At 35.1% G+C, this 24,048-nt stretch overlaps 2 protein-coding genes, 1 long non-coding RNA gene and 1 pseudogene across 3 annotated transcripts; all 4 read right to left on the bottom strand.

Annotated features, from left to right (window-relative positions):
* Window positions 1-1,469: 1,469 nt before the first annotated feature.
* LOC132272530 (uncharacterized) lies at window positions 1,470-3,264 on the bottom strand. Its single transcript, XM_059773660.1, has 4 exons — window positions 2,536-3,264; window positions 2,174-2,314; window positions 1,891-2,012; window positions 1,470-1,506 (listed from the first exon to the last, which is right to left on the bottom strand). Exons 1-4 carry the CDS (start codon window positions 3,262-3,264, stop codon window positions 1,470-1,472), a joined length of 1,029 nt encoding a protein of 342 aa, XP_059629643.1.
* On the bottom strand, window positions 3,208-4,085 carry LOC132273741 (uncharacterized). Its single transcript, XM_059774790.1, has 2 exons — window positions 3,424-4,085; window positions 3,208-3,305 (listed from the first exon to the last, which is right to left on the bottom strand). Exons 1-2 carry the CDS (start codon window positions 3,946-3,948, stop codon window positions 3,270-3,272), a joined length of 561 nt encoding a protein of 186 aa, XP_059630773.1. The 5' UTR covers window positions 3,949-4,085; the 3' UTR covers window positions 3,208-3,269.
* LOC132272529 (uncharacterized) lies at window positions 4,049-23,662 on the bottom strand (annotated as a pseudogene).
* Window positions 6,940-7,420, bottom strand: LOC132273742 (uncharacterized). Its single transcript, XR_009470233.1, has 2 exons — window positions 7,247-7,420; window positions 6,940-7,145 (listed from the first exon to the last, which is right to left on the bottom strand). It is a non-coding gene; the product is annotated as an uncharacterized LOC132273742 (long non-coding RNA).
* Window positions 23,663-24,048: the final 386 nt, after the last annotated feature.

Below are 24,048 nucleotides of genomic sequence, written 5' to 3'. Positions count from 1 at the left end.
CCAATTTACAAAATCGATTTTTCAAAACCTCACCCAAATGGGACTGGGACAGGACACCCCACCGGGTTGGGGATACAGAAGACCAAACTATAAAGGCAAAAGTGCAATTTACCCCCCTGAACTATTAGAAATCAGCAATTTATCCCCCTGGACTACAAAAATGAACAAATCAGTACCGCAACTATCAAAAATCGTGCAAATTAATCCCTGAAACGCAATTCCGGTCACTTTCCGGCCCACAAGCTCAGCACGTGATTGTCTTTTTCATTTAATTCCAAAATTGCCCTGGATTATTACCGTTGTAGCCCTTTGCCTATAAATGAACCCAGTTGTAGCTATTTTGTTCATTTTGCCTTTCTCCATCCTCTAAGTTGCTACTCCACCTCTGCACCAAATACTCCAATAATTTGAAGAACAAAGTTTAAGGTAAGAATATATATGTATATATGTAAATATATATGTATGTGTGTGTGTGTGTGTGTGTGTGTTTCTGTATTTTATATATATATATATATACACGTGTGTGTGTGTGTGTGTGTGTGTGTTTTTTTTTTTTTTTTTTTTCCTGTATTGTACATATATATGTATTATCATATATAATGTAGTACTGGACAATACACGACTCTATATATATGCTTACTATTAATTTTATTTTTTTAAGTTTTTATATATTATCAAATGTAATGTTATATTTACTGGAACATATATATATAAAATTGTGTGTTTACTCTTTAATTAATTATTTTTGAAGTTATATAGTGAGTATAAATTTATGAAGTTGTATAAATTGTTTGTAGGCATCCATGAGCTCAAGAAGCTCGAATAATGTACCATATCGTGGTAGAATGCATGAAGATTTGTATTGCTATTGTGGAGTAAAATCTCCTTTGAGAAGAGCAACAACTGCTGCGAATTTAGGGCGAAGATTTTATGGATGTGGAAGCTATCCGATATGGTCCTGTGGGTTCTTGAGATGGATAGATCCCCAACATAATGAAGAAGAAAGAGAACTTAATTGGAGCAGAATGGAAAGAGAAGCAGCTATGAGGATAATATCATGTTTGAGAGAACAAGTTGCAATGAAAGACATGGAAGTGGAATAACCTGTAGCTATGAGGACAAATTTCAATGTTTTTATGTTAGGATTTGTATCATGTGGTATTATGATCTTAATTTTATGGTTAGTAAATATAATGTAATGTAATAAATATAATTGGAAGTTATTTATATTTTTTTCATCATGTGCACATTGCTAACAGTAGGTTTCTTTAACACACAGACAAAATATATATGCACATTGTCTTCGTGTATCACATGACCACACAATTGAATAAGCAGCAACACTAAGTACTCAGTGAAATCACCTGAGAAAAATAACACAAATTCCTTATTACACCAACCTACCAACATCATAAAGTCCTTACTACACCAACCTAGCAACATAATAAAGTTCATAAAAATAGTAAAAGTCACACAACTGCAATAAAAGAACACAACTGCACAGACCTGTCATAATTAATAAACCATTATAACACAAGAAATATAAACCGTTGTACAATCACAAATATAAACCATTGTACCATCACAGACCAAAACATACCAAAATAAAAAAGCTGTTTTTTTCCATAACACTGTTCATCTACCCTAGATACCCCAAAACACAGCAAAAAACAACATTGGGATTAAAAGTTGTATGTTGCCATCTACCAAAAGTTGTATGTTGCCATCTACCAAAATAGACCAAAATATCAGCTGCATACTCTAAACCCAATAGTGCCTAAAGTCTTGGATCCATTGTAGTGGGTCTGCCATAAGAAAATATTAACAACATTGGAATTACAGTGAGATAATGAACTTCACTACTATGGAAATCAATTTAAATATATATACCTTCCTGATGATGATGATGCTTGACTACTCCATAGGACATTCAAGTCAACTAATGATGATGATGGTTGGCTACTCCTCAAATTGTTCAGCATAGTCCCATATCTTGATGGTATTGTAATGACCTAAGTAAAAAAAAAAAATAAAAAAAATGAAGATAAATATTACTACAATTGTGAAATCATAATAAACTATGAGAACATACAATAATTTAAACAATATACCTCCTATAGTTGCCTTTCAGTGGCAGCTATAACCCTTCCAAGCCTTCTTCTTCTTGCACTACCTTCAGCTTCTCTTTCTTTTGCACCACCTCCAGCTCATCTTCCTCTTCCATTAGCTTCATTACCTCCAGCTCCTCTTCCTCTTTCATCAGCTTTATTACCACCAGCTCCTCTTCCTCTTGCATCAGCTTCATTTTGTATATCTATATGGTCTGGCAGTACAGCAGGTACACTAGAAACAACAGGCAATCGAGATCTACCTCTTTTACCTTTTACTTGACCTTTTTTCTTAGGTATTGCCTCAGTTGCCTTGCAAGTCCTAGTGTTGTGGGCTATCTCCCCACATCTTCCACACCTTAGATACTTTTTTTTTCTGCTAGCAACACCAGGTTTACTAACCTCACCAATTGCCTTTTTTTCTTACCTTTTTAGGCCTACCAGTTACAGGCTTAACAATAGGTGGGTGTATAGGATCAGTGCCAACTTCTCGTTGCAAGTTCCTAAGGGGCATAGGGTATATAATATGGTAATCTGTCCTGAAATAAGTCTCCCTATGATAAAAACTGTCCACATAATTCTCAGGCTGCCCCCTTTCAGATATTATACATGCAATGGCATGAATGCATGGTATACCTTTCACATCCCATTCTCGACAGCTACATGTTCTATTTGACAAGTTAACACCCTCATTAACACCTTTATAGTAAACCTCAAAAATATCATCACCTGCCTTTGTGGTACTACAATGTCTGCAGTCATCCATTATATTCTTCAAGTCAGTTGCTATGGTAGGGCACAACAACCCAGTCTGATTCTGAATCCACTGCCTTCTGGACTGATTGCGATGCATCAAATAACTACGAATCCACTCCAACATAGTAATGAGTGGTTTATCCCTAGCATCACCAATGTTGACATTCCATGTCTCAGCGAGATTGTTGACAACTAAATCACACTTTGAATTATCCTCAAATTTATGCCTTGACCATAACCTAGGAGGCACATTTGCAAGCCACTCATAGGCTCTCTTATCAATGTTCTTTATAATCTGCATGTGATACTTAAATACACTCTCAGTAAGTGCACGTGATGCATTCCACATCTCATTTCTTAACTTCACCCCCTTAAACTTCTTTTTGAAATTTTCATACATGTGTTTTACACAATATCTATGATGACAACCATGCAACATGTCTGCAAAAGTGTCAACTAATTCCTATCAAAGAAAGAAACATATAAACATTAATTAAATGAACATGGAAACAAACATACATTAAAAAAAACATAAATTAAATTTAAATTAAATTATTACCTTCTGTCTGTCAGACATAAATGTAAACCGATGTAATGGACCCAAAGCCTTCTCTAGTTGTTCCATGAACCACTTCCATGACTGCTTTGTTTCAGATCTTACCACAGCAAAAGCAATAGGAAAAATCCCATTGTCTCCATCCCTCCCAAGTGCACTTAACAGTTGGCCTTTGTAAGGACCCTTCAAAAAACATCCATCCAGTCCAATGAATGGTCTGCACCCTTCTAAAAAACCTTTACTCATTGCTTCAAAACAAATGAATAACCCTTCAAATCTTGCAGGCTCTTCAAGTGTTGGTCTGTCAATAGTGGTGACTGCAATGCTACCAGGGTTTGTAGATTGAACTAGATGGCAGTAGTTTCTAGCTCTTCTGAATTGTAACCCATGGTTCCCCTCAATGTGTGAGACTGCCTTCTTCTTTGCTCTATAAACCTTGGAGCTAGAAACAATCACATCCAAATCCCTCAAAATAGCCTTCTTCATTGCACCAGTCTTCCATGCAGGTTCATCCCTCAAGGTCTCCATGTATTTTTTTGCCAAGAAAGAAGATGATGCTTGCTTGTTAATTTTAGTATAAGAGCAATGATGAGTTGATTTGAATGTCTTTATCTCAAAACTGCCATCTTCAGTGTTAATTGATGCATGTATCCTCCACCCACAATCAGAAGCACATTTGGCAGTAACTCTTTCTCGTTCATTCTTCACAAATCTAATGTCATACTTCTCACTGATAGCATGAGCCCTCAAGTCCACTCTGAACTTTTCTGTTGATTCATATTTTTTTTCCCACTTCAAAGCCAGTAACCCTTGGATTCTGCCGGCCTCCGTCATTATTCTCTTCCTCATCTTCATCTTTAGATGAGCCCTTTAAACTTTGAAACTCATCACTTGGAGCATATGTTGATTCAATGTCAGAAAAATTGTATTCCCTCTCATGCAGATCAAGGTCATCAAGATCCACCCCAGAATTGGCATGTTCATTGTTCTCAGCAACAGTAGGCTCCACCTCACCATTTTCATGTGCCATTTCTTCTTCCATCTCATCAACAGTAGACTCCACCTCACCATCTTCATGTGCCATTTCATCTTCCATCTCAACATTAGTAGCCTCTACCTCATCATCTAGATGTCCCATGTCAGCACCTTCCATCTCAGCATCATACCCATGCTCTATCTCAGTATCTTCTATTTCAGCATCATACCCATGCTCTATCTCACCATCTTCTATCTCAGCATCAATTAAAGCTTGTTCCCCATCACCATTGTTCATTGACAACTCAACATTATCATTTGCCACCTCAGTAGCCCATTCTAGGATTTCATCTTCCCACTCAGCATGCTTTGATCTATCCCCCTCCCCATCAACCACTTCAATATTAGGTGAGATGATGAACATTTTAATTAAACTAAACCTCTGATGACAAGTAATGCAACCCAAAACATCTTCATCCTTTAATATTTGTTTAATCCCTTCATCACTGCTCACCATTGGATTCCTATAATATAATTCAATCCTCATAGCATCATACCCAAGCTTCTTCACCACACGATTCAGATCAAAATAATTTAAGTAATCCAGATCTATATTATGAATCAAAGTTACAGTGCCACCTGTATAATTAAGGGGTGTGCCCTCAAAAGATCCTCCATGGTGTACCTCCAAACTAACTAACCTAGACATGATCTGTTAACAAAAAAACAAAATTAATTAATTAGCATTGCAATTAAAATTAACAAAACAGAAGGCAATGACCTACTTATGCAATAAACTATGTAGATGACAAATACAAGACAATGACAACAACTGCAACACATGGACAAAAAGCAAGAACCAAACCCCAAAAGCACAACACAATGACACACAGTGGGGTCAATACACTTTAAGAAATATAAAGGCAGTACCAAAAAAATCCAATTATTGTGCTGACAGTACCAAAAAAACCATTAAAATCCAAAAGAATTCATGCATTATAATGACCGATGTATATTATATAGACAAAAAATACGCACATGTTTGCCAATATCTCAATTATTGTGCTGACAGTATAATATATATATATATATATATATATATATATATATATTCATGCATTATAAAAGGTTGAAATCAAGATTTCGGAAACCCTACCAACAATCACAATATAAAACAAAGTCCATACCCATGCAAAAATTTCTACTATAAACCCTTAATAGAAAAAATGTCAGAAACCCTAGAAATTTAGTGACACTTAGTATTCAGAAACCCTAACAAACAATAACATCAAAATAACATGAAAATAATACATAAAGTAGCTATTTTGAAAGTAAATTGCACTTTTAGAATAGTAAGCACACTTATGATTCAACCCTCTTTCTTGCACGATCGATTCCGAGACTTAAGATTTCTTCAATCTTTAATACAAAACACCAAAACCACAAAATAACTCCTTCAAATCGTAGTTCAGAGACCCTTAGTCTTCATCGCACTTAAAAGCCCTAGATTCGCGACCTTGCATCTTCTCTTCTCTAAGCACCGACAGGGTTACAACTTCAACACTTAGGCAACGTTTGGGAAAACTAAGTGTATATCCATGAAGGGCATTCACGGTATTTCACTCTTATTATTTATTTTCGTATTTTTTTTTCTTAATTACGATGGGTAGTTTTGTAAATCTACATTGAGGTCGGCCGGAAAGTGACCGGAATTGCGTTTCAGGGGTTAATTTGTACGATTTGGATAGTTGTGGTACTGACTTGTTCATTTTTTTAGTCCAGGGGGGTAAATTGCCGATTTCTAATAGTTCAGGAGGGTTTTTTGCATTTTTGCCAACTAAAAATACCGAAGTCTCTCACATTAATGAACATGAAAGTACTTTCTCGAATGAGCTTGTGACTTTAATATTGTGGGGGAAAAAATTGGAGAGGACTTTGCTCCCAACCTTATAAATTAATTTCTGATTGCAATTCTCATCACAACCTTATAAATTTACGCTCAACTTGGAGGATAATACAATCAGAAGCTTTCTACCACTTAAAAAAGAAAACAGTTTTTCTAGCAACACAAGACAATCACATTTCACACCAGTAATTTGAGCAATATAATGAATACCATTTACTTGATCATACAAGACCAAACCAAAAATAATGAAGTCATCATGAAATCGCTCTCACATTAACTAGTGCTTAACATGAAACACTACACCTAAAAAATGGTAAGGACTTTGCTCCCTAGACAAGTAATGGTGCTGGCAAAACAGAAAATCGTTTTGAATCCGAAAAATTGTAAATTATTTAGCGTCCGGCTGTACAGTGGGGGATGACGGGCTGACTCGCATCAAAACAGTTGCCATTCCGCTACACCTAAACTCTATGATGGCGGACTAACCAGCATCACACGGTTCACACTACACTGTAGCAGTCTATATAGACAATATCAAACCACACGAGCAAACTTCAATTAAACAAGTCTTCCCTGTTAATCTGGGCAAAAAGGAGAATCCATAAAGAGTTGGCAAAAAACAAAACGTTGCTTTCGAATATTGTTCAATTCCTTCTTCCTCTAAATCTTGTAATAGTTACCAAAATGACATCATATTCACCTCCACAGCGCATGTGCAATAAGAATTCACTCTTAAAAAGAAAAAAGAAAAAGAAAAGCCCAGAATTAGACCAGCTTAAGCCAAGTTTTGGGAGGCATAGACTTGAACTTACTTTCCCATTGTCTAATGCTTGTCAGCACGGAACTGTCCAACCAAAAAACCCGGCAGTGATTCCGAATTAGAAAAAGAAAGGCCGTATGATCTAAAAGTCTACAAAGCTAACACAACCGAAAAGCACAATAAACCTTTCCATTACTGAATGAGCTCAGTTGCATTGATGAGCTTTGATTATCCTTCTTGGAGCTCTGGAGGGAAAACGTCAGTTCACCTACAGGGTCTACATTAGATGCTTTACTCTCATTCCTACTTTCATCCGAGGGAGTAGTAATATTCTTCATCTTTCCTTCATATTCTTGGGGGGGGGGGGGGGGGGGGGATCTGATGAAGCGCATTGCCAGCAGACTCGGCACCAATCACATTCTTATACATCTGGAGAGCTACAGCCATTGCGTTGGCAAGATCTGTAGTATTTGTAGGAAGCGACATTGTTATGCCCCGAGAAGACGAAGAAGGAAAATAGAAATCAAACGCTTTGGTCATTAAGCATCAAAACCAATAATATGATACAATCTTAAAATAGGTCCGGGCTTAACCTCTTCGGCTATATTGCAGAATGCGTGGAGGTATTCCCCTGCCATTCTTAGACATGCTGGCTGCAAATCCAACCACAATCACGAGCCTTAATGCATATCAAATACGAGCTTCGTAAATAAAGAATATTTCAGTATATGCAAATAAATTTAGACTCAATAATTCATGTCTGAGCTTTTGCAAATGACATACCATATTCTTTGTACATCTTTAAACAATATCAAAAGCACAGTTTTTACCAAAGAGGTGAAGACCTGACAGATTGCATATGTAAAGTAGTGACAACACATTTCAAGTGAGGAAAGGGCAAGAAACAGTGAAACTCCGCAAATTGCAGAAAAGAAGGAAACACTATGAATTCCCAAGGAAGGCATGCAATGGCTGACACAGACTGATTGGCATAACTACATTTTGTAGATGTAAAGGGACAGCATGCAGAAAGATGCAACTCCAATGTGTAACATTGTTATCGAAACTACCAGAAACTTGCAATAACCATTTTGTCCCAATAGACGTCGTGTAACAAGAACAAAAGTAAATAACAAAATGTGTGATAGTGTAAGAAAAATTTGACTTAAATCAACCAAATAAAATACAGAATATTTTTAAGAATGCACTTGGATGAGAGCCAGAAGGGGGGAAAAATAATCCAAATCACTCTTCCAATAGAGAGAGACAGAGAGAGAGAGAGAAAATTCGTAGGCTGGCTGTAAAGCTATTCAAAACTCCTGCCACAAGTACCTTCTGTTTCACTAGAATGCTGTCCTGTGGATTTTGATGGATAAGTTCTTGAGAAAGGAGGGTAGGAAACTTCCATAAGGAAAAAACACTGAATGGAACACCTCCTGAAAATTGCTGATGGCAGTGAGAGCATCTATTGCCAACAAACTAGAATTTAGAATGCTCACAACCTATTGCAAAACTGTATCAATGTGTTCACCAATTTGTGTTTTATCTTATTCTGGGTATCAACTGATTTTATTATTGCAATAGAAATAACCCTATTCATAGTTTAGTCATCCAGAATGATAGTAATATAAAGCAAACTGCCAGCCAGCTAAGTGATATACTCCCTCAAACACCACGCACTTGCCAAAAGAGAGAGAGAGAATGGCCAAGAGTTACTGCAGTTCAATCTTGAAAGTAAAAACTAAAAACCCCACATAACAGTTGTCATGGGCAATTGTGGTGTCAGTAAATGCAACTAATCACAAATACAAATATCATAACCACCACTATATATATTGTCAGATCAATTTAGATGTATCACAAGCTGCAAAGTAAGGTTACCATGTACATCAACTAAATTTCCAAAAAACCATCAACCCAATATAGTCGACTTGTATCAATGTGTTCACCTACTTGAGTTTTATTTTATTCTGGGTATCGACTGTTTTTATTATTGCAACAGAAATTACCATTTTCATAGTTTAGTCATTCGGAATATAAGTGATATAAAACGAACTACCAGCCAGCCAAGTAATATACTGAGAATCCTCCCTGAAACATCATGCACTTGCTGAGAGAGAGAGAGAGAGACCAAGACTTACAGCAATTCACTCCAGAAAGTAAGAACCCCACATAACAGTTGTCATGGGCAATTGCGGTGTGTCGGTAAATGCATCTAATCAATCACATATGCATATATCATAACAATCACTATTTATACTAACGGATAAATTTAGACGTATTACAGGCTGCAAAGCCAGGTTACCGTGTACAACAACTAAATTTCCAAAAAACTAAAACATCAATTTAAAATGCTGTAGTCAACTTGTAGCCCAATCACATGGAAAAGTTCTACAGTTAAAGATGAGGAATTTCTGCAAGTTAGTAAAATATGAAAGACTTATGCAAGGTATGAAATCCCAACACACCATACATGCAATCAAGAGTAATGAAGATCATTACCTCTACTCCACCATGCTCTTTAAGGGCCTCTGACACCATCACTGTTGCTTGTGCCCTGGCAAAGATAGCTGATGCTTCTACTGATTTCACAGAAGAATTGAAAAAATTGTCAATGAGTGGAGGATATATAAGAGGTGGAGCAACAATACTGCAGACGCATCAACATCAACATAATCCTTTGAATTATCCAAATAATATGGATAAGCTAATACAGAAAGATTGCAGGATAGGCTAGTAGAGAACAGTTGCAGGGTCAAGAATATATAGGACTAGAGCATCATTGAACATAAAGCGCTCCACAAATTGACATCTACATAAAGTTCACCACTATTTTTTAGAAATGTCTACTGAATAATCAACAGTTAATTATGTCCAACACTACATATAGATATAGCTAGCCAATCACTGCTGCTCTATGGTGGTTAAATTAAAAATTAAATGAGGAAGCTATAACTAAATTGATGAAATCATGAAAACTATCCTTCCGCACGGTTAATTATAAAATCATGAAACTAACCTTCTGATGCAAGGATCAATGAATACTTTTTCCCATCAGCAATATTAATTTGTGCCTATCGTTCTCCTGTTAAATATAATTCACCAGTAATCAAGAATATAAGAGGAAAAAAGACTCTGGAAACAACATTCATTGGTATAATAGGTGTTACGACAAATGCCGTAAACCAAAAAACAAATCAAGAATCAAGCTGAAAAGTAAACACGCCACACACAAAGGACACAAAGATTTTTATGGTTCGGCGTAAAGCCTACATCCACAATGAAGATCCGGCGAAAGATTTCACTAAGCAAAAATCAGGAGTCTAAAGTTGCAACCACCAAACCCTAGCTCTCTCTCTCTCAATCTCTTCCTGCAATTTTCAGTGTTCTCGCATATCCCACTACAAACCCTAAACGCCCTTATATACTAGGCTACATGAGAGTCCTACATAGGGTCCAAGGTCCTCAGGTGGAAAAACGATTCAAAACCGGGTCACAACACGGCCCAGGCCGAAACAAAATTCGGGCCACATCACAATAGGTTTGTTAACTTCCCTTCGTTAGAAGCCAAAATTATGTGGTTGAATGAGGTGGAATCTTTTCTTGACAAACTCTGTACTTTTAAGGCAGTGGGAAATGGCTAAAATTAATTAGCTTGGAGATAAAGTACAATGGTCCCATTTGGGGGCAAAATCTTTGTTGAATATGCTAAGGCTGCTTGACTAATAAAAATGTTCACATCAGGAGGATTAATAGGTCAACTGCACTTTTAAGTGTAACCTCTTGGCTTGGACGATGACATAAGATTTTGATATAACTAAATTGATGAAATGAGGAAGCTATAACTAAATTGATGAAATCATGAAAACTATCCTTCCGCGCGGTTAATTATAAAATCATGAAAACTAACCTTCTGATGCAAGGATCACTGAATACTTTTTCCCATCAGCAATATTAATATGTGCCTGTCGTCTCTTGTTAAATATAATTCACCAGTAATCAAGAATATAAGAGGAAAAAAGACTCTGGAAACAACATTCATTGGTATAATAGGTGTTACGACAAATGCCGTAAACCAAAAAACAAATCAAGAATCAAGCTGAAAAGTAAACACGCCACACACAAAGGACACAAAGATTTACATGGTTCGGCGTAAAGCCTACATCCACAATGAAGATCCGGCGAAAGATTTCACTAAGCAAAAATCAGGAGTCTAAAGTTGCAACCACCAAACCCTAGCTCTCTCTCTCTCAATCTCTTCCTGCAATTTTCAGTGTTCTCGCATATCCCACTACAAACCCTAAACGCCCTTATATACTAGGCCACATGAGAGTCCTAAATAGGGTCCAAGGCCCTCAAGTGGAAAAACGATTCAAAACCGGGTCACAACACGGCCCAGGCCAAAACAAAATTCGGGCCACATCACAGTAGGTTTGTTAACTTCCCTTCGTTAGAAGCCAAAATTATGTGGTTGAATGAGGTGGAATCTTTTCTTGACAAACTCTGTACTTTTAAGGCGGTGGGAAATGGCTAAAATTAATTAGCTTGGAGATAAAGTACAATGGTCCCATTTGGGGGCAAAATCTTTGTTGAATGTGCTAAGGCTGCTTGACTAATAAAAATATTCACATCAGGAGGATTAATAGGTCAACTGCACTTTTAAATGTAACCTCTTGGCTTGGACGATGACATAAGATTTTGATATAACTAAATTGATGAAATGAGGAAGCTATAACTAAATTGATGAAATCATGAAAACTATCCTTCCGCACGGTTAATTATAAAATCATGAAAACTAACCTTCTGATGCAAGGATCACTGAATACTTTTTCCCATCAGCAATACTAATATGTGCCTGTCGTCTCTTGTTAAATATAATTCACCAGTAATCAAGAATATAAGAGGAAAAAAGACTCTGGAAACAACATTCATTGGTATAATAGGTGTTACGACAAATGCCGTAAACCAAAAAACAAATCAAGAATCAAGCTGAAAAGTAAACACGCCACACAAAGGACACAAAGATTTACATGGTTCGGCGTAAAGCCTACATCCACAATGAAGATCCGGCGAAAGATTTCACTAAGCAAAAATCAGGAGTCTAAAGTTGCAACCACCAAACCCTAGCTCTCTCTCTCTCAATCTCTTCCTGCAATTTTCAGTGTTCTCGCATATCCCACTACAAACCCTAAACGCCCTTATATACTAGGCCACATGAGAGTCCTAAATAGGGTCCAAGGCCCTCAAGTGGAAAAACGATTCAAAACCGGGTCACAACACGGCCCAGGCCAAAACAAAATTCGGGCCACATCACAGTAGGTTTGTTAACTTCCCTTCGTTAGAAGCCAAAATTATGTGGTTGAATGAGGTGGAATCTTTTCTTGACAAACTCTGTACTTTTAAGGCGGTGGGAAATGGCTAAAATTAATTAGCTTGGAGATAAAGTACAATGGTCCCATTTGGGGGCAAAATCTTTGTTGAATGTGCTAAGGCTGCTTGACTAATAAAAATGTTCACATCAGGAGGATTAATAGGTCAACTGCACTTTTAAATGTAACCTCTTGGCTTGGACGATGACATAAGATTTTGATATAACTAAATTGATGAAATGAGGAAGCTATAACTAAATTGATGAAATCATGAAAACTATCCTTCCGCACGGTTAATTATAAAATCATGAAAACTAACCTTCTGATGCAAGGATCACTGAATACTTTTTCCCATCAGCAATACTAATATGTGCCTGTCGTCTCTTGTTAAATATAATTCACCAGTAATCAAGAATATAAGAGGAAAAAAGACTCTGGAAACAACATTCATTGGTATAATAGGTGTTACGACAAATGCCGTAAACCAAAAAACAAATCAAGAATCAAGCTGAAAAGTAAACACGCCACACAAAGGACACAAAGATTTACATGGTTCGGCGTAAAGCCTACATCCACAATGAAGATCCGGCGAAAGATTTCACTAAGCAAAAATCAGGAGTCTAAAGTTGCAACCACCAAACCCTAGCTCTCTCTCTCTCAATCTCTTCCTGCAATTTTCAGTGTTCTCGCATATCCCATTACAAACCCTAAACGCCCTTATATACTAAGCTACCTGAGAGTCCTAAACAGGGTCCAAGGCCCTCAGGTGGAAAAACGATTCAAAACCGGGTCACAACACGGCCCAGGCCGAAACAAAATTCGGGCCACATCACAATAGGTTTGTTAACTTCCCTTCGTTAGAAGCCAAAATTATGTGGTTGAATGAGGTGGAATCTTTTCTTGACAAACTCTGTACTTTTAAGATGGTGGGAAATGGCTAAAATTAATTAGCTTGGAGATAAAGTACAATAGTCCCATTTGGGGGCAAAATCTTTGTTGAATATGCTAAGGCTGCTTGACTAATAAAAATGTTCACATCAGGAGGATTAATAGGTCAACTGCACTTTTAAATGTAACCTCTTGGCTTGGACGATGACATAAGATTTTGATATCAGGTCACTTGATTAATGGAGGTTGGATGATTCCTAACGGGTGTTAGATGCAAAGAAATAAGGTGAAATCAGTGAAACATTTGCACATCCAATTACTAGATGCTATAGAGATTTGGTAACTCTTTCTTTCCACTTATGAGGCATTTCTAGATCCTGCCTTCGTAGTTGGTGTACTGTTATGGGAGTTGGCATTGCCAGGACCTTATAATTTTAATTTTGTTAGATAATCAACTTAATGCATGTTGTGTTGCATTTGGAAAGTAAATAGAAGAATCTTCTTGGTTGCTATGGATTTTAGAGATTCTTTCTTAAACGCGTATCCAGGTTGATCGTGTCAAGAGGGATGGGTTTTTTGGATATGTGCGTAGACTTTCTTTTGCTTGACCTAGTTGGGTTCCTGCATAATGCAAATGCTAAATGTACATCAGACATATCTCTCCTTTTGTTAGACTGATGTGAGTCACAATTACTTCTCAGTTGTCAAAGAAAGAATTTACAAAGCCATGTGATGAAAAATTATACGCATCTCTATTAAATAAGAAATCAGCCTATGGGGTATAACTGTCTGAATCAGAGTACAACCCTGATTCCAATCCATAGATTAGTCCATTATTCAACCACAGACAGAACTGAAATTTTAAAATAAATAAAAGGGGGCAGGAAAAAAGGCTACAGTACCTTCTGATTCAAGAACTAGAGCTCTCTTTTTGTGTTCAGCTTCTGCCTGCATCTCCATAGCTGTCCTAACTCCAGAATCAAGAATCATTTCCCCTAAAGAATACAAGATAATGAACTGTATATGAAAGCACTGTAGGAAAAATATTAATGAAGAAAAAGAAAAGAAGAAAGTTAGACAAAAAGTTCACTTACTTATATCATAACGAAGGCACTTCAGACCCCAATCTTTTGCAGTCTCATTGATGGCCACCTGAGATAACAAGACCAGTTTAAACTTAACTAACTGTAAGCATATAATTAAAAAAAAAGATAAAAATATAACCATAATGAACTTGAATTGCAACATACTTGCCATACAGAGTAGATATGACCTACTAAATAAGGTGCTAATCAAGTTCTACAACATTAGAACAGAAACATGATTCCGATTGCAGCATAAAGAGCAAGCAAGGCGTATAAGACTCGAAGATTCGGAATATGTGTGTGTGTGTTTTGTATCATAAAAACGTTGCCTCAGCTTCTTCCTCCTTCAGAATGATTGACCAAATTCGTTCAATTTTTGGTATCCCTTGGCATCAAACTAACTATTTTAAAATACTTAATATTAATTTTTAAATTTACACTCCATATAATAAGTTTTAGACTTTTTAGACTTACTATTTTTAAACTTTTTTAATTCAAACTAACCATTTTACCCTAATATACTCTCATTAACTAAGATCATCACCATGGAGACTTTTTCAACACACTCTCAGCTCAGTTCATTCCCTTTTTATTCAAAGTCAGTATATACCAAATAAATACACCATGCAAACTCTTTCAACATAGTTTCAACTCTGTATATTCATAAACAATGATAAGTGTGGCAACTTGTAATAAGCACCTATTATAAATTAAATTCACTTCCTTCTCACAAAGCTGCACCACACATTACCCGCGCTAGATAAAGTGCACAGTGCACTGAATGATTATGTCCACGAGTCTCACATACAATTGCAGAAACTTGCAATATTATCTTCCCAAGTACCATACAATTCCCATAAACCATTGAAGTCCGTGGTTCACTTCTTGATGTTCGTACAAAGTAGAAAAATTATGTGAATCTATTGAGATATGGTATGCGGTAGGTGAACATTTGTGGTAATGTCTTAGTTTATTTCAATTACTTTCTTCAAAATTCAAAGTACCTTTCACATTTTTTTTTTTTGATAAGTAAAAGTACCTTTCACAATTTAAAAGAGCATTATCCAATGGTTTCAATAATATAAATTTTTCTTGTAAATTATAAAAGAACATTATCCATAGCTTGGTTTATGATATGTCCACTATGTAAAAAAGACGCCATACTATGAGTTAAAAAACTGAATCAATGGAGTACTTAAAATAATCAACAACCTCCCAATGTCAAATGTTGATATTGGGACTACAACAAAGAACTCGTGCAGTAATTGGTGCAGTAATTGATGCTCGATGCTAACATAATCAGAGCTCAAACAATCCACTACCCAAAAGAAGGCAGACAACTATGAAATTCATCAAATCTACTGAAACCTCACCACTATCTTCGCATTCAGAGTGTTCCTTTCCTCAAATGTCCTGTCAAGTGTAATCTTTCCAAGCTCACTACGCATAGTGATCTGTGCAAGCTGAACAACTGCATACAATGGATTCTCAACACCATAGGATGCCAACCGAGGGTCCACAATCTGCAATCAATAACTTTCAATCCACCAATCCAGCAGAAAATCCAAAAAATCGAACAAAAACGCGAAACATACCTTAACATAAAGCACTCCGTCAATCAAGATTTGAACATTATCCTTCGTGATAACAAACTGTTCCGGAATCGGAATCGCCTGTTCTTTCAAAGAATGCACATACGCAATCCGATCCACCAATGGAACCACTAAGTGAATACCAGGAGTCAGAGTCTTCACATACCTTCCAAACTGTTCCACAACATAAGCTTTCTCTTCAGGTACTATTCGTATGCCCCAATTGATTGGAGGTGCAATCTCATACCTATTCTCACAACCACAAATCTAAACTTAAGTAAAAACTACTAAACAATTTAACACAACAGAAACCTAATATATACATAAACAAAACATATATGCAAACATATATATTCGCAGACATATGTATTGTTACTCAAATTGACAAGACTTATGAGAAGGAATCTCATACCAATTCACAAAAGGCACAAGCATTAGCTACTAAACAAATCAATATAGCAAAAACATAATCTATGTGTGTGTGTGTGTATATATATATATGAACGCATATACGTCTGCATATATATATATGTACGTATGTATTGTTGTTACCTTGAACTACTAAGCAATCCAACATAAAAGAAACCTAATGTATATGCATAAACCACACCTACATACAAATATACATTCGCATACAAGTATATTTTTCTCAAATTGACATAAATCAATATAGCAGAAACATAATCTATATACATGTGTGTGTGTGTCTACATAGATTATTAAGCAATTCAACAAAGCAGAAACCACAAAATTCAAGCTCGAGTAAAAACTACTAAGCAATTCAAAATAGCAGAAACCTAATATATGCATAAACCACACATATATACAAAGTATATACCCGTATATATCAATTGTCCCCCAAATTGATAGGAGGAATCTCGCACCAATTCACACAAGGCACACGCATTAGTCACTAAATAAATCAATATAGCAGAAACACAATCAATAGACATAGATAGATAGATGAACGCATATAAGTATGCATGTGTGTGTGTGTGATGTTGTTACCTGGAAATGGGATCGCGATTGGTGCACAGATGGCGGACGGCGAAGGGGAGTAGAGATGGGAGAGGAGAGGAGCGAGAAGGAGGAGATAAATGGTTGGAGAGGAGTGAGGACTGTTTGAGAATCAAGGAGGGAGAGGAATTGCAAATCCATCTGCGAGTGGGTGCCAATTGGCTTAGGTGTTGAAGAGATCTTAGTGGGTTTTGATGGAGCTCTGCTTGGCTATGTTCATGATTTCCGATTCTTGCTTGATTAATTGGATTTTGAGTCTGTGATTTGGGGATTTCTCCTCTTCTTCTACTAGTTCTACTTCTTGTTCTTGTTCGCCAATAAAACTGCGTGTGTGTTAGGTGACTGTTTGGGCACAGGGGTTTACAAAACCCTGGAAAACTGTGGAAGTCACTCGATTGAATTTTTAGTTCAAGACGATCTCTAGAAGAGACATTCACATAATCATATCTTTACATATAAATTTAAAGAATTAACAAAATTCTAAATATGAAGAACAGCCTTTGCTTCGAATGTGGGTGCATCAAATTTTCATAATTTACCAAAAAAAATTTGAGCTGAAATTGAGCTGTACGGCGGTTGGAAGTTTCATTGGCCGGCATTCCGTCACTTTGTGGGCACAAGCGGTCACATGCCACTGGTTCAGCACCAATTATTACTAGTAGTTGGCTCTTTGTGATGGAGAACGATAATGAAGCTGTGGATCAAGTTCAATCCCATCTCATACTTGAGTTTAAAATTTTCTTTTTATTTTTTCATATTTGGGCATTCTGAAAAGAGATTTAATTACTGCACCCAACAGTGAAAACACACTTTGGTCGGAACAAGTACAGGCTTGGTTGAATCCCACATACAGAGTTGTCATAGTCCCTTTTCAACTATCTTCAAGAACTATTTACGTACTTCAAGTTATAATCTGAGTTTTTTGAAATTTCAATCCCTGCTATAGATATAAGTGTCAGTGACTTTCATAATTTGTCATAATTATTTTTCCCAACAATAATCCCCGCTATAGATATAAGTGTAAGTGACTTTCATAATTTGTCATAATCATTCTTCCCGACAATAATCCCATCTCATACTGGAGTTTTCTTCACTCTTTGTAAATAGAAATTTTTTCTTCTATTCTTTCGTACTCTGACATTCCTAAAAGAGATTAAGTGCTATGCCCAATAGTGTATTGTGCAAATACATTATAGTTGGACCAAGTCCAGTCTTGGTTGAATCTTGGAAATAAAGCTGTCATGATCCCTTGCACCTTATGGGAAGCTATCTTCAAAAAGCGTTTACATGCCTCCAAGTTATGGTCCAAGTTTTCTTGAAAATTGTATTATGAACTTAGATAAATACATTCATGTATTTTGATATTTGAACACATTTATGGGGATTTGATTGAGGTCTATATAAGACCAAACTTCCCTTATTCAAGTATGAAAAATATAGAAAAAATATGCATGAAATATGGAGAAATTCAATCCGAACTTATACTCAAATTCTCTTATCACAAAAAATTAGAATTTTTCTCTTATATTTTTCATATTTGAGCATTCTGAAAAAAGATTAAGTGTTGCACTTAATAGTGTATCATGCAAATATACTGTGGTTGGATCGAGTCTAGACTTGGTTGAATCCCGGAGATAGAGTACCACGATCCTTTGCACCTTATGGGAGGCCTTGACTGTCTTCAAGAAGCGTTTACACTCCTCCAAGCTATGGTTCGAGTTTTCTGTAAATTTTATTTCTGCTTTATATGCAAGAGCAAGTGATTTTTATGATTTATCATATTTAATTCTCCAATAATATGAAGGTAGGGGTAATTTGGTCATTTACAATAGCAATTTGAGGGCATTTTAGTAAATTAGACAGGTCTGTTAGTTCATTTGACGGTCGTACTAGGAGGGGAGGTATATGTAGAAATGTTTTATTTTTAAGAGAGATCAATGTGATTTCTCAAATTATAGGGGGGATATCAATAATTATGGCAAGTCACAGGGGTGGTCCGTGTAATTAACCCTTCAATATATTAGACAAAAAAGTTATACTTACATTAGCTTTACGTTTGGATGTCAATGCACCTCTGACAGAGCTCTAAGTGAGAGATGAGTTTAAGAATTTTCACTATCGAATTCGACCTGTTAGAGCATCTTCAACCTCTACTGTCAAACTCTTCTTTTGCTGATACACTCCAATGGTGTGTTATACAACTTCTTAAAATATGAGAATCTCAAAAGTTTTCTCATATATAGCAAGTTACCATATGTTGAGATGCCAAGACTTTTTTGGATTTTTGTGCAGACATGGGATGGAAAGTCACGTGAAAAAGCAAGAATAATGCATTGAAATAATATTGTATCAAAAAATAGCATTTTGAATGAAATGTATCATTGAAGCACAATTGCTAAAATATTACATTTTGGAACTATAGCTACTCTTAAAATATAACTTTACCATAAAGAAATAACATTTTTCATTAGAGATGCTCATAGTTTTGAAATATAGTTGCGTTTTTTTTTTTTGGGCCCAAGTTGGTAAATTTTGTTGGGCTGATTGGCCCAACTGGTTAGGACCTTGAATTAAGTAAATTGACAGCAAAGCTCAACTCCATAACATAATCAACAACATTAGACAAGGAACATGTTTCACCCAAGCCTACATATTCAATTTCATTATGAGTAATAAATATTCAATTAATTTCATTATCACACAAAGTTCTTGGTCACATAATAAATTATGAAAATACTTTAGATAATAAATTATAAAAAAAACTTTATGAACCAAAATCCGAACGAAGTGACAGGGAGAAGGGGAGAGTGGGCCCTAGATTTCGTATAATAAGTATAATTTAGAACAGACAATGAAATTTATTCAATAATTTTAAAAAATAAATAGATTTTGCGACATTCGATTAATCCGGCAAGTGGGGATCCATCACAAACATCTGCATGACGCAAAGTTTTGAATTTTCCATTTATTAATATCTACTACATCAAAATCATAGAATACTTTTTTATATTTGTTTTTCACAAATTTTACATGTAAGATCATAACACTATTTATCAACCTTACTTTTGGAAGCTCACAATTTGAGGGGAAAAAATTATATTCTATTGCCTCCTCCCTGTTCTCTTGAATTATATTCACTTATTATGAATATTTTTTTATAATCAGATTTTAAATATTATTTTATATTAAAAAAATAAGATGTCTATTGTAACTAAAAAAAATAAAAAAATAAAATTGTAATTTATATTTCTTTTAGATTTTCTTTTAGAGTACTAATTTATTACATTCACATGAAAATTGCCCCTGAACTCATGGGCATGAGTTGGGCTTTGTCAGGCATGGACTTAGATTAGACCGACCCCGTTAGTCCAATGCGCGACCTCACCGGTCACTTTCAATCAAGTAATACACCGCGTCGATGAACCAAGTCTTAACAATCCCAGCAAGGTCCAAATTAAAATATTTGGATTAACTTAAAGCCCAAGAATAAGGTGTTCAAAAAATTCAATAAACTGAAAAATCGGATCGGATCGAACTGAACTGGACTATATTTGGACTAGTTGTATAGCAATTTGGTACGATCTTGGGCCCAAAATTATGAAACCGTAATTTTATATTCCAGTCATGGTTTGGGATCTTGCTGGATCGGCTCAGTCCGAACCGTTATATAACTTATAGTTTTGGCTAGACAAAAGCTACCCCCTTCCCACCTTTCTCAATAAAGCTACTCCCAATTTACTCAATTCCCGTATACTTTGAACTTTTCTCAGGCCATGATGAAAGCTAGCAAAGACCAAATAAGGCAAAAATAGAACATAACTATTAGGGTTCAGAGGAAATTATTGGTTCTTTAAACACTAAAGTGGAATAGACTTTTGTCAAATTGTATTAAAAAACATATATATAATAAATATATATACTATATTGTCGATTACCTGTTGATGTATTATATATAAGAAAAAATAAAAAATTTTATTTTTAAAAAATAAAATAAAAAGGAAATCAACTGAAACCAAATTAAACCGATCCGATTTTAGTAGTTTGGTTTAATTCCATGAGCATTATGATTTAATTTGATTTTAAAAATAATTAATCCATTATAAATGATGCGGTCTCAAAAAACTTTCATTCGATCTAAATCGTACCTTGTGGACCCTAAGACCAGTCTTTTATCGTAACACCTCACCGAGTCAATGGTCTCATGCAACCAATTTTTTATTTGGGTCTGGTCAATCAACACGTCAATGAACCCCAGTCAACCCCTGCATGGTCCAAAAAAAAAAAAAAAAAAAAACATGGCATGTTTGAAGTAATAATATATTCACATATATTGTACTATAAAAGGATTGCTTCATTTATTGCAAAACAACAACTCAATTCAATCCAATCCAATCAAAGAAAGAGAAGGAAATGTGTGAATTTACAAAAATGTGTTACGAGATGGAGTGTCAGACTTGTGGCAAGACTATTTGGGATGGCTATGGATTTCATGTGTGAAAGGTTTATAAACAGATTTGGCCAGCACTGTCTTTATACAAAATGGCCTGGTATTAAATCCGGTGACAATTCAGGCACCACCAATTTTGCTAAAGCTATCCCTATTATTTTATATATTTTTTTGGATCAGACACGGCCAGGACATCTCAGGGACACGTCGATCAAGCTTCAAAAAAAAAAAATTGAAAGAGAAAGAAGAATATGATATATATATATATGTATGCATATGTATGTATATATATATATATATATATATATACATATATCCATTCTCTATAACAATCTTGGCTCAGATCATCTACACATCGTTGGAGGACTTGAGAATGTGAAGGGTAGAGAAGGATCTGATGGAGCAGATCTTGAGAAATAGAGGATAAGGAAGATAAAGCATGTGATTGAAAAAGAAGGCGAAGAGAGAGCAGAGTAGAGACATCTCTCTCTCTCTCTCTTCGATGCGGCAGAAATTTTACAGCTTCTATAGAGTGACCTAAAAGTTCTTAAATGCTTTAAAAGTTCAAAACTTAGTTTGCCCTATGGGCCGTCTCTCTGGGCTTACTGTGGCCATACTTTTTGAATCTTTTTTTTGGGGCATATTGACTGCGGTAACGGGCTTACTAAAGCTTGTTTACTTGCATATATTTTCAACCCAAGCTAAAGCTCACGTAATTATCTGTATTATTATATTTAATTGATTAATCTTTCAAAAATAAAAAATAAATAAAGAAATATGAAATGTATGGTGAGACTAATTTAAATAGGTTATATTTTTTAATATAAATGAGAAATTGAGAAAAGAATAATTTCTTTTATATAACAATAAATTATATTATTATTTTATTACCGTATCCTTGTCGCGTCCGTATCCTGTTTTTTTGAAATTTGTCATATCGTCGTATCCGTGTCATGTCAAATCATACCCATGTCCCGTGTCTGTGCTTCATAGATAGTCACTTATGGGTACTATAGATTATAGAAGCACTACACATATTTTTAATGTTCCAAGCCTTAATATCCAAATTGTGGAAAAAAATTATAGAGAACAGGTTATAAGCCACCAAAGAAATTCAGAGAGTATTTACTGTGCATAAATTCATTCCTATTTATTGATGGTTGCATAGTAAAGTTGAAATTGAGTTGTCTAACAAAGTACATCATCCAATTAAGTCAAATTAGTAATATTTTTTTCAGCCAATATTCAAACGAGTTCATATATATATATATATGAATATATACGCGTGCACATATATATGTAAATATAGCATAGCATAATATTATAGAGATATAACTGAGAAATGACATCCATCTCCTTCCACCCTGCTATCAATCTGATTTATTTGTATCATTTGCAGAAAATGGATAATTTATTTATCATCACCATCTGACACGTGACAACGTTCTTTATTGAAAAAGCTGAAAGCTTTAAGGGTGTGTTTGGTTTCGAGGTGTTGTGTGCTTTAAGGATGATGTGTGACCTACCGAGAAATAAAAAAGGGATTTATTTTTCTTCGTAAAATATATCTTTGATATAATTGATTCCCAATGCCAAACAAATATTTGTTTCTTTGACAACAACTGACCATCAATACAAAGTATATATTAATAAAACTAATACAAAACATAAAGAAAAATTTTAAAATATTTTTCATTTAAAAATTAGAGGAGATTAAGTGATACGATGGATCAACATAGAAGACCAATTTATGTGGAGTTTTTTTTATAAAAAAAGGGTTCACACCTCAAGTCACAATTTAAACATTAGAGGGTGGTCAAAATTACAATATGTTTTTAAATATTATATTTTAATTATTCAATTAGTATAAAACATTTTTTTTTTCATTCTCAAAATGCACTGTTTGTCCAAACCTAAATACTAGCTTAATTTTATTAAACCATATAATTTTAGACTGCATCTACCATGACTGGACTATAAAGCAATATTTCTATGGACTAATCATGAGAATGTCATTTACTTAAATATTTCATGGCGCGAAGAAAAATTAAATTGGGTTTTTCACAAAATTAAGATTTATTTAAATATTTCATGGCGCACAATCTATAAGTAAAATTAATATGCAAATTAATTGTATTTTAAATGAGGGGTTTTGGTAATCCACGCACCTTAACAAAGAATGTGAAATTGTGTCCCCACCCATTGCCTAGTTTCTAATTGCTCGGAGACCCCAAATATTAAATTATAAAATGAATAGTTTGAGTCTTTATGTATCCAATACTATTACAATCAAAGAATTTTAATAATTTCTGACACCTAAAATTCAGATAGTATAAAATAGTTTGAATACCTAACACTTAAAAAGTTTTCTAGCACTTAAAATTCAAATTCATCGAACAACACCTAAAACTTGTATGCAGAGCTTGCTATAGTGAGGCTGATTCTAGTATTGATTAATATTTACAAATAAAAATACTTATATTTTAAAGGCACAATAGTATCAGCCTTACTTGAAAAAGACTATTTAATTATGTGAGATGTCATTTATATATAAAAATAAATAAAATAAAATAAAGTTTGTTCGACAAT

This window comes from Cornus florida, unplaced genomic scaffold (genome assembly GCF_030987335.1).
Source record: "Cornus florida cultivar Cherokee Brave unplaced genomic scaffold, ASM3098733v1 CherokeeBrave_3.0.0_Hap2_Chr09, whole genome shotgun sequence".
Taxonomy (NCBI): domain Eukaryota; kingdom Viridiplantae; phylum Streptophyta; class Magnoliopsida; order Cornales; family Cornaceae; genus Cornus; species Cornus florida.
Note: the sequence above shows the minus strand (reverse complement) of the source record. Positions and strands in the feature narration are given on the sequence as shown.